Here is a 12,139-nt window from a genome sequence, read left to right as displayed (position 1 = left end):
CCAGGAAGGCTCGACCCGCTCATGGTTGCCGACGGGGTCGGGTGGCCCAGCTCAGCGCCACGGCTCGGCGGGGCTGGCCGGGTGGTGCTGCCGCCGCCGCCGGGCTCGCTGGCCCCCCTCTCCCGTCAGCACCGCCCCGCTGCCGCGTTCGCTCGCCCGGCTGGCAGGGCTGCCGCCGCCGGGCTCGCCGCTCGCCCCGCTGCCGCTTTCGCTCGCCCCGCTGCCGCTTTCGCTCGCCCTGCGCCGCGCCTCGCGAGCGCCGCGCCCGCCCCGCGCCGCGCCCGCCCCGCCTCGCGGCGCTTTCGCGAGCGCCGCTTCTTTCGCGAGCGGCGCTTCTTTCGCGAGCGCCGCTTCGGCTCGCCGAGCGGCGCTTCTTTCGCGAGCGCCGCTTTCGCTCGCCGAGCGGTGCTTTCGCTCGCCCCGCCGGCAGGGCTGCCGCCGCCGCCACCAGGCTCGCCGGCCGCCCCCTCCCGTCTGCACCGCCGCCGCGTTTCCTCGCCCTGGCCGGCACTGCAGGCCCCCGCACCGCCGGGCTCCCCCACGCTGCTGGCCCCGATTCTGCTGGGCTTCCCCCGCTGCCAGGCAGCCCCACCCGCCGGCCTTCCTGCTTCTGCCATGCTCCCCTGCACTGCTAGCCCCAGTTCTCCCGGGCTCCCGCGCCATGCTGGCTCAGGCTCTGCCGCCCACCCCCCACACTGCTGGCCCCGCCTCTGCCAGGCTTTCCCACCTCTGCCGGGGCCAGCCGGGCTCCAGCTTGGCTTGGGGCTGCCGCGGGCTCTCACTTCCGTGTTGGCAGCTTTTAGAATTTTGTTAATAGATTAGCCGCCCCGGAATATTAGCCGCACTTCCGGGTTTCCACCAAAATTTTGGTCAAATTGGTGCGGCTTGTATTCGTGAAATTACTGTAGTTTAAGTTGTAATTCTTAGTGAGAGCTGTGATTCCTTCAAGTCTTGATACACAACGACAGTGTTGCAGAGAAGCTTTAGATCTTTTAAGAATAAACCTGAATTAGTCCCATTATTTCAGACCAACATATACTGTAAAATAGCTTATCTAATTTATTTTACAATTACCTTTTTTACCCAAAGCAGGATTTTGAAGTTCCACTGAAAAAAGGAGCCATTTTCAATACTAGAGTTGTTTAGAAATGTGTGGGTGTCACATTCTTAACTTTTGAGTAATACCTCAGCCTCTCTACCTCAGTTCTATGTTATCATTACTACAAAGAATCAACTCCTTTTTTAGTGTTTCTGGAGCTGGAAGAAGGTGCCCTGTACACTGGGAATGCTAAATGGAAATTACGCTCATTTTCATATGCCCTTCATAACATTTGGTTTCATAAGAGGATATTAAAGTGAAATGCTTAGAGAAGGGGGAAGCAAAGTGTCTCAATGAGCCTTTTGGTCAGGATACAATTATTTCTTCCCTTTACTTTGTCTGTGACTTTTATATGCTGCCAGTCAGGATCGTTCCATCCTGTTAAATTGTGATTAGGAGTTTTGAAATTCCTCAGAATTCGTCTTGGGTAAATCAAGCCCAGACTGATAGACATCAACCAATCTGGTAATACTTTGTGCTAACCAGTTACTTTCCTTCATGGTGTCTGAAAATGAAAATGAAACTGCCCATGGCCCATTATGGGCTGAGCATAAGATGAGCCCTGAAGTGAAATATCAAGAGCCTAAAATTCTCTTTGAAGAACATGCAGAGCTTTTAACTGTAGCCGATATTTGATAAGAAGCTGGCGGTAGGCCAAATGAGTGAATACACTAAAAGGTCAAGTGTTGTTCTTGATTCTCAGCAGTTGTTTTCATTTGTTACAATCTGGTGCTTCCAAAAGAAAGCACATTTTTTAATGTGATGGAAAGGTTGATTTGGATTCTGTTTGTGCCTGTCATTATTATGTTACCTGAAGGCACAGGGGAAGATGATGTGGAGGTTTAGTGACACAGGGCTTTCCACCAATTCAGCATTCAGTGGGCTCAAGCTAACAAATGGAAGTGTAGAGTGGCTCAGACAACTTGTGTTAGTACCACCTTCCAAACCACTGTTGGATGAGAAATTTTGGTCAGAATGAAACTGAGATTGTGGATGTAGGGTTTCTGAAAAAATCAGCATGTTAATAGATGGAGTTGTGGGAACCCCGACTTCAAAGTTTGATGTCCTGAGGTTTGGATGAAAGTAGATGAGCATTGTTCTCTCTAGATGTTGGTTGTACCTTAGTTCTCCTGAATTTTTCCCATTTAACCAAGTATCTCTCAGTAGACATCATAGTCATGAGTTGTTACCTTTCTGTTTTGTTTTCATTGGTTTTTTATTTTTAAATTGCTTTTGTGTGCCTGAGAATTGTGTACTAGTTATTCTCATACCTATTTGACAAAAGGAATACTGCTGACAGTTGTGCTGCTGTAGGGATGTAGACATACATGAACCTGTGATATAATCCCACATTTTCTTCAAAGAAGGCCTTACAGAGCCAAATCCAGGTGCTCATCAAGGAGAATAGTCCTACTGAGATTTTAGTTGGTTAATTTGGCATTCACAGTACTTGGCTGAACATTTTAATACATTCCTCATTCTGAATTCATTGTGCATAAGGTGTTTAAGTGTGTGTGTCTGCGTAAGGCATGTATGGCCTTAGCTCCGTTATTAACCTTGTTTTTGTGCATTTTTCCAAACAGATGCCAGAGGAGCAGGCATTCTGCGTATTTGTGAAAATAATGTATGACTATGGCTTGAGGGACCTCTACAGAAATAACTTCGAAGATCTCCATTGCAAATTTTTCCAACTGGAGAAGTTAATGCAGGTGGGGCCAGAGTAACAGATTCTCCTTTGATTTTTTTCATAAATGGAAATACTGGCATGAAGAAGAGATTAATGCTTTGCTTCCAAAAGTTGGTGGACAATAAAACCCCCTTTCCTTATAGAGGTGGGGTAAGGCAAAGCAAGGAAGTTTAATAGCTGAATACAAACATAATGAGTCAGATTTGTTTCTAGTTTCTTTTGTGTCTGATACACCACTTCTGCAGTTAATCTTTGTATCCAAACAGAGCAGGTATTTGCTCCCCACCTTTGCTTGCTCCCTCTCTTACTTCTGATGTTCCTTAGAGAGAATGTCTCTGTGCTATTGAGGCCAGTATATCATTTGGACTGCCTCCATCAGTGTCCTACTTTCCATGAATTGTGTGGGTGTTAAGAGGTCAGGAAATCAGGACATCCTGATGCTTATGAAATAGCAATCAAGTGTGGACCACTGGGCAGGTTTTACTGTCTCTTCAGAGACTGCTCTTTTTTCAGGTGGAATTACTTCATCAAGCAGTTTAGCATAACTGAAGGGCTGCAAATATTATACATTGTTATTCTGACTAATAAGGAGTTACTTACAGTTTGTTAAGCTCTGCCGTGTTCTGTTGGCACAGTGAAAAACTGCTTGCTGAAGTCAATTCTCACAGATAACCATAGGTACCTTTGTGGGGTATACTGAAACCAAACAAAACAGACTATTTTTAATTTAATGTCAAATTGTGCATATTTCGTATGTGATGGAGTGGAATTGCATACTAATTAATGTGATACTTCAGCATATGGTCTTCTCAATATTTACTTATGTCCACAAAAATTTTTGTTGACAAACAAACCAGATTTTGTTAACAAATATACTCTTAACAAAGACACTTTATTAAATGCTTGTGTCATCATGGTTCAGTAGGATTTTCTGTGCTTATTTTGTGTTGCTTGAATGTGCTCCTAGTTAGAGAAATGGTCTGATGGAGTTGTGTGCTCTGTTGCTTTCAAACTCTGCAAAGTGCTCTGGTTCCAGTAGCCATTGTTTTTTGTGGCAGAAGCATTTATAGCAAGACACAGCAAAAGAATAACTTAAAAATATACACCATGACGTAGATTGTACAACTGCTCTGCCTTTTGACAGCTGAAGATTCTGTAATTTCTCAGTGTAGTCTCAGTAAGTTTTAGTAAGATATTCACAGTGGATTCTATCACAGTATCAAAGAACACACTCTTTGATACTGTGATAGAATCCACTGTGGATATCTTACTAAAAACTGTAACCATGTGATGCCTTGGCATTGAAATTTATCAAGAAACATATTCATTGCCCAAGAGAAGCCAGGCTTTCACTTCATTGTGTTTTTTGGTATTTAGCAGCCCTGGTTCTTACTGGAAGTATGGATGAAGAACTCAAATGTAATGAGTAATACTGAAAAATCTATTTTTTTCTTTTGTTCCAGGAGCAGCTACCAGACTTGCACAGCCATTTCTCAGACCTCAATTTGGAAGCTCACATGTATGCATCCCAGTGGTTCCTCACTCTTTTTACTGCCAAGTTTCCTCTCTGCATGGTCTTCCACATCATTGACTTACTACTTTGTGAGGTAAAAAAAAAATGGAATCAGAAATTTCTTCCTCTACTCCATCAATGTTTCTTCTTGTTTTATTTTGTTTTGTTGAAGTCCTTTACTGCTTAATTATAAAATGTGTGTAACTAAGTTATGTAGAAACCATGGTTATAGTGAAGAGGTGTTCAGTAAAACACTGATTTGGTTTAAAAATTAGAACTGTGGATTGCCTCATTTTTTGCTGAGGGGTCTAATTAAGAATATCCAATGCACACACCTGTTTTTCATTTAATTTGTTAAATGATTATTCAGAGTTAGGAATTGTAATTTCTTGAAGACACCTAGTAAGGAAGGCTCTCCAAGTGGCCTAATTCAGAGTGCCCACAGATAGAAATGGTGGTGCATGTTGCTTTGGTGGCCTGATGTTAAACAAAGTGTGAGAGAGGCCAAACACACAAATGAAGGAAGCTGCTTCCTTTTGTTTTTTAACCCTGCCATTCCAACTAGGAACACGCCACTCCAGATACAAAATGGTGTGTGTCTATGCTGTAGATATATCTACACTTTCTTTTAAATGCCAATCAGAATAGGTTGATAATCTAGAATATTTATTTTGGTAAAATACCAGTCTTTCCTTTGGTAAATGGAAAGTCAGAGCATCTATGGCATTACACCTGCTTTTAAACCTGTCACTGATTTCCTCTCAGATTTCAAGGGGTCACAAACATGAAAATAAATAGATAGATAAAATATTTAATAATTTGAAAGGTGAAGGCTTCATGAGTATGAAACACTGTTGACTCTAGTTCATTTTGTTAATTTTTGTTGTGAATTATTTTGTCTGAGAATCTTCAAGCTTGCTGAACATGCCTTAGTAGGAATCAGTCCTTGAGGTAGTTCTTATTCTGCAGATTGGTGCTCAGTTATCAAAGGAAGCTAGAGTAATATTGACAATGTTTATCTCAATATGGCTGAAGCAATTAATGTGGGAAAGAAGGTGAAAATCCAAGGAGAATCCAAGGTGAAATCCAAGGAGAAAGTAAGAGAGTGCAACATTAGAACACTGTAGTTTTTGTGGAGGGTAATCACACACAGCTAAAGAGACCTCTTTTACTACAGCTAAAAATAAACCAGAAAGAGTAAGAGAATTTGTTTCTAGTGAGAAGATAAGTGCAGACATCTTGAGAAAGAGTGGGGCAGTGTGGAGACAACGTACTGAGACACCAGTGTGAGCTATCAGAAAATTGCTTCTAACATTCAGGAGTCAACCACTCTCAAGTAACAGGCAGTTCTGAGAATTGGTGGGAGGGGCATAGATTAGTCATAATAAAATAAAAATCAGGTTGGCCCTCTTTGTAAGACAGCAAGCCAGTTCACTAGGCTTATAGCCACAGGCAGAAGCAGGAAGAAGCCATTCCTTGACAGAGGAGTGGAGTTGTGTCTCCAGTCAGCCTCTGGAAGGAGTTATGGGGGTAATCAAAACATAATTTTTTCTGCATAAATTGTTCCTTGCAGCCAACATGCTGTTAATTCTGGCAACTAGAAGGAGAAAAAACAGTGGCAGTTGCTAACACAGAAACATATTCTGTAGAAAAAATCCTCAGAAAAGCAAGAAGCCTTTGAAGTGAATTGTCTTAAGTTTTAAAAACAAGCTTCCAGCCTTTTCCTTAATTTGTGATAGATACAGATGAATTTTAAATGCCCTTCAAGTTCCTGACTTAAGCTTTCTCCGCATCCATATCCTGTCTGTGGTTACAAAATGTTTGCAACTCTATGCAACTCGTATAAGAAAGAAAAAAATAGGGGAAGAAAACCATTTAAAATCATTGCTGAATGCATGCCAATGAATGATTTTATGGGAGCCTCTCTGGTCACCTTGAAAATATTTGAATTATGGGTGAACAATTTGTGTCTTGGAATAGCTGATCTCTATAGGTTCCTTCCAACCCCAACCATTCAGTGATTCCATGTCAAGCAAGAGTCTTTGTATTGGCTTGGGTTTTTGATTTTTATTGTGGCTGGAAGAGTGAAATCTTACAGATTGTACTTTCAATTAAAGATACTCAACTTTCAACCCAGAGAGGAAAAATACCTGTTGGAAGTGCTGTAATTTCCCAACTAACCAGGGAGGCGCATTTCCTTCTCTTGCCTGTACAGTGGAACAGTGGCATGAGCTGAGGATGAAACTCCTGGGCAGAAGCTTAACTATGAAAAAGGAGCTAAAGTTATGATGGGAATTACATTTTATGGAGAAAGTTTTTAAATCCCATCAAAGTGAGTGTCACTACAGTCAAGGTCTTCTCGTCATTCTCATATGAAGTATTGCTTCAGAGCAGTTTTATGTAAATTCACACAAATTTGGGATTTGCCATGGCTTCTGTGACTGTCTGTTGTCACTAGACTGTTGAAGATGGGAATAAACCCTTCAGTTTCCAGTCGTCTTATAATATTGCCTTAATAGTTCTGGGGCAGAATGTGTTACCCATCGCCATGTAGAAATGAAATATTTTGAAATTCTTTTTCTTCCCTGTGACAGAAACTTGAAGAGAATTTTGGGCTTCCAGGCAGGTACACCACCACAGTGCTGTGGCATATTTAATAAAGCTCAGCTGCTTGTAATAAGAACACAAACCTGTTGATCCAGGTGAAAGTTTTAATGTGATTGCAGCAAACTGTGTGGGTTGGAGCCTGGACATCTTTCTACAACATTCCTTTTAGCTGCCTGTTGCAGTTGTTTCATTTTTCTTTTCCCCGTTTTTTCCCCCTTTGCTACTTTTGGTTGCATTGAAGAAAAATTTTGTTGATGAATTGCAAAGTTGTATTTGGACTTGTCGGTCTTATCTGTCAATATGACACGATGTTGTTGAACACTCTGCAGGCCTGCTCTGTTTTGCTGTCTCTTTTTGTTCTATTTTAAATTATTTATTTAAAGTCATGCTCAGAAATAGCAGTTCATCTAGGTAAAGCTGTTGTCACTCAGAGCTGTCCCCAGTGCAACAGCTGCACCTCAGCTGTGCTACAGAATATCAAACAGTTGACATTTCACTTCGCTTTGCATTTTCAACTCTTCAATTTAAAATGAAAATCTTTGTTTTAAAAACACTAAATAAATGACCTTCAGTAGGCATTTATAAGAGAAAAACAAACCAAACCAGCTGGCAGATAATCTGTAAGCATTTTAAAAATTTTCATTATTTTTTTTCCTGCTTAAAAAAGAAAATTCTTTAACCTTTTATGATGTATAGCTGTCATTCCAGTATTATTTGAGAATTTTGAAACACTATGGTTAAACTCCATTTTAGGTTGATCTGGCTATTTTTGTGTTCAGGTTTGGGGGATATAAAATACTTATGGTTGGTACTTCTCTCCTTTTAAAGAATATGCAAAAACCTCTCTTGCATTCTGCCCTTCCTGGGCTGGCACAGATAGTTGTTTGTTTTTGTGTCATAATACATAATTTGACTATGTAATTTAACTACTAAGTTAACAGTTTGACTACTAAGCTGCCATTCTGACTGAATCATGACTGGATACAAAGGGATGTAGCTGATTATCAGTTTTGAATATGAAATTATTTAATGTTTACTAATATAGCTAATAGCAAAGAAGGGAAAATGCCTTTCACAGTGCAAGAAGGGGGAATTGAAAGCTAGGATCTCATCAATCCTTGGCCTTTATTTATCAACTGTTGCTTTCAGAATATTGTGTAAAATATTCTGTTATAATGAAGGCTGATAAGTGTCTTTAAAAACCTTTTAAAATGTGAACAGTGCAGTGCTAGTAAGTGAACACTTACTGATAGTAGAAATGTGGCTCCACATTGTGGAGATATGGTTACTGGGAGCACTCATTCCTAATGAAACATTGACAATCAGAGCAGAATTACAGGTATTGACACTGAAGATTTGATTTCTGTCTTGTGTGTGTCTTGCTGGGGATGGATGTGCCAGGAAACACCGTATGGTACCGCTCAGGGCTGGCCGGCACCGCACTAGTGCTGACTGAGGAGGAGAGACAATAATACCTTGCTATTTTTTATCTGTCACTGTCAGATACTTCTGTGATGCCTTCAATAGACTTGAGAAAGAACAGATTAACATTTCAATTTATTAAACTTCCTCAGGAATTGAGTCAAGAACAAGCCTGCTTCCTCTGTAAATCTGCACTGAGATGAAATGTGAATTAAATAAAAGATTGTGCACAGTTGTTTATCTTCTGTAGATCTGTAGGGAAAGACAAATTGAACTTTCTGGACTTGCTTTATTGCCCTGTTATCTACATTTGTTAACCTTGCCAGTTACAAATATTTTAAGAAATCTTGTAAAACAGAGGAAGGGACTTGCTAGAAAGAAAATCTCATAGTAACAGCATATTAAAAGCTGGGCTTAAATTCTAGGTAGGCATAGATCTGTGCTGGAGCTGTTTGTGTTATTTCATACTATTTACCAGAGTGAAGTCAATGTCATGCATGTTAGTTGGAAAAGGCCAGGAGCTGTCTGTTTGTTTTTCTTTTAGAAATAATGGCAAATAAATTTTGGCATTTAGACTGTGTTTTCCTCCTGCCCATCCCTTTCCATCAGGCCTGCTGGAGAGCTGAGCCTTGCTGAAGTCTTTATCAGCCACTGCTGTTTCATGTAAAGAGACTGGAAAGGATTTCTTTCCCAGACTGCTATAATTAGCTTTTAATTAATTTAGAAGAAGGAGAATAGATTTTCTCAGACTCCAGATGGATGACTAGAATTTGAATTGCACATTTGTGGATGTGCAATGGTAATGCATTTAAGGATTTGTTGACATGTCAACCATCTTTTTTGTTGCAGAAGTGGGAGGTCTGCAATGGAGATAACCTCAGGTGTACTAGACCTGTAGGTTTGGCTTTTATGTAGTTAGATGAGTTACTTAAATCCAAAGGAAAAGTAAATTTAGCATAATTAATCTGATGATCTACAGCTGTAATCTACTATGGGGGCTTTTCAGCACTAGAACAGAAATTAACATAAAAAGAAAGAAAGAAGTATCTAGGATTTGATAGTGTGTGTGCTGCATGAGGAACTTCTTAAAGCTTTTGAATGTGTGTGTTTAAAACATTCAGATTATATTGATAAACAATTTTAAGTTCTTTTCAACATGAAAGTTACAAGTAGTATAAGGTGCTTGCATGTAAAATTCAGTCAACAGCAAAAATGCTGGAGGTGTGTAGTACCATGTTCTGTATTGCCATGGGGACTGGGGACACAGAACATTCTTACAGAATTTCTAATAATTCAGGCTTGGACCAAGGATAAGAGTGTTTCAATAGTGAGTGGACTCTGAGAGGTTCTAGGAGACAGTTTAGAAAAACTCTTGACTCAAGGTTGTCCAGCTGTTCCCATGAGCATCCACAATTTATGTATCTTCCAGTCGTGGCTGCTGCTTTGTTTATCCCCAAAATGACAAGGCTGATGATAAATGCTCAGCATGAGCAAAGGAAAAACAGTGTCACAGCAGTCTGCAATCCAAGATAACTTATGAGAACAGAAGGTACCTTTTGGGTGATGTTGATGAATTTTGTGGTCCTAAATGTTAAGGCTGCTTCTTGGAAATGTTGTAAGATCTAGGTGAAAAATGTACCAAGGATGAGTGACCAGTTTGAATTACCTCTTTTGGGCCTTAGAGGGGGGACACATCTAATGCCATGTCCACACTATGTTTCTGAATTACTTTCCCCATTGCTCATGAAATGTCTTAGCCACCTGCTAGTTGATGTTCACTTACAGTAATTTCACGACTATAAGGCGCACCTCTTTGACTAAAATTTTCCCCCGAACCCGGAAGTGCGCCTTATATCATGTACAAAGTTGTGACATTTACCACCCCGGAAGTTGAGCCACAATGCGGGGACAGTGCCACGGGAGCGCCGAGCCGCGAGGAGGGGCAGGAGCGGGCAGCCACAGATGGCAGGAGCCGCACAGGGAGGGAGGGAGCTGCTGACAGCTCTGGCCCGGCCACGGGGAGAGCGAAGAGGCACCAGGTGCTGCCGGCCGCAGGGGGAGCGAAGTGCCGCTGGGCGCCGCCGGCTGCGGCAGGAGCGAAGAGCCTCTGGGCGCTGCCCGCTTCGTGCCGCCGCCACTCTGTGTGCCGCCCACTCTGTACCGTGGCACATGCCGCCCGCTCCGTAGTGCAGCCGCTCTGAACGCCGTCCGCTCCATAGCTCAGCCGCTCCAAGGGCCGCCGGCTCCGTACCGTGGTGCGCACCGCCTGGTCCATAGCGTGGCAAGCACTGCCCGCTCTGTGCCGCCCCGAGTGCTGCCTGCTCCATGCTACCACCACTCCGAGCAGCGCCCGCTCTGAACCTTGCCTCACCAGCCAGCGCCGGAGGCGGGTGGGAATGCCGGGGCCCGCACATGGGTAGGGCGCTTGGGACTGCATTTAAAGGCTACACCAATCTGTGAAAAATGTTTCCAGTTTGAGCACATGCCAGTAAACTCCACAATCGCGGGATTCCGTTACTAATTAGTGACTTTGTTGAGTGCGGCACAGATCTTTGCGGCAAAAAAAAAGTGCGCCTTATAGTCCGGTGCACCTTATGGTCATGAAATTACTGTAGTTGTTTTTTCTAGGAACACAGTAAATTTCCATAATGCTTACTTAACACTAGTGCCATCTGCTGTATTGGAATAGCAGCATGTCCTAAACAGTCTTGGCAAGCTTCAAAAACATTTCAGAAATAACTGAAGAAAAGCATCATAAATGGGAGAGTGACATTCCATGAGCAAATCCAGGAAGCTGAGGTAATTTGGGAAATGTTTTTAAAGAAGAGGATAGTGCATTCTGCCTGTGCCGAAACACTTTCTGTTGCTTTGTGCTTGGAATTTGAGGCTGTTATGAATTTTCTAAATACATAAAATCAAAATGTGAATGTTGGAAGGGAAAGACCAGTGTCAGGGTTCAGACAGACGAGGGCCAGAGCTGTGTCATGGCCGGGAAAGGGAGAGGATGAGGAGTAACACTGGGAAGAAGATCAGAAGGAGTGCAAGGGGGCAGATGCTGATTTAGTGTGGGCATGTATTTTTATTTTTCTTTGTGGTGTGTGAGCACAGGTAGAGGGGGAATGAGGGCACAGCTCTCTGTCAAGAGATGTTCTGAACCCCTTACCTCATCTGCTTTCATGAAAACTGAAATCTAGAAAGTTTCCTTCTCCTCTGAGCACATCTAACAACCATGCCCTGTTTCCATACTGGAACTGGAAGACCTGTTTTACCTAAAGAGATGAGACCTCTTTTTCTCTCCTTGTGTGTGATAACACCCTTGGCTAGTGTGGGTTTAGGCCCTTTCTTGTCCCTGTATTAATCAGTTTTGGAAGAAGGGACAGAAATGTCTAAAACTCCTGCAATTTAAAGCTTTGCAAATCAGAATAGTTGAGTTAGTGTATGGCTTAGTTGACACATGCTGCTAGCCCCTAATCAATGTATCACTGCAGAAATACCTCATGCAAGGGAGCAGTTTGATATGTGGAAAAGACTTAAAATTCTGTGGCTGTAGTTTTTATTCTTTGCAAACAGTCACAAAAGGTGAAGAGGAAAAAAATGTTAATCTCATGGCAGTCTCTACCTTCATTTAGCCATAGCAACATCTCACAGCAAATGACATGAAAACCACCGATAAACATGCAAATACTCACTTCTAAATCCCATTTATTTCTATTAAAAGCAATCAAATAAATAAAATAAACAAAATAAACAAAATTTCATGTGAAGTCAAACTAATACAGGTTCATGGTTGCCTGCTATTTATTGTGTGCTG

At 42.1% G+C, this 12,139-nt stretch overlaps 1 protein-coding gene across 2 annotated transcripts in view; it reads left to right on the top strand.

Annotated features, from left to right (window-relative positions):
• The window catches only part of RABGAP1L (RAB GTPase activating protein 1 like), a 298,612-nt gene that overhangs the window by 181,033 nt on the left and 105,440 nt on the right, over positions 1-12,139 (top strand). For both annotated transcript variants that reach the window (XM_033067687.1, XM_033067688.1), the window contains exons 17-18: positions 2,683-2,808; positions 4,250-4,393. In XM_033067687.1, coding sequence (XP_032923578.1) covers positions 2,683-2,808; positions 4,250-4,393 — 270 coding nt within the window. The remainder of the gene's footprint in view (positions 1-2,682; positions 2,809-4,249; positions 4,394-12,139) is intronic.

This window comes from Catharus ustulatus, chromosome 9, assembly GCF_009819885.2.
Source record: "Catharus ustulatus isolate bCatUst1 chromosome 9, bCatUst1.pri.v2, whole genome shotgun sequence".
Lineage (NCBI taxonomy): Eukaryota > Metazoa > Chordata > Aves > Passeriformes > Turdidae > Catharus > Catharus ustulatus.
This window is presented reverse-complemented; position numbering and strand designations above follow the sequence as displayed.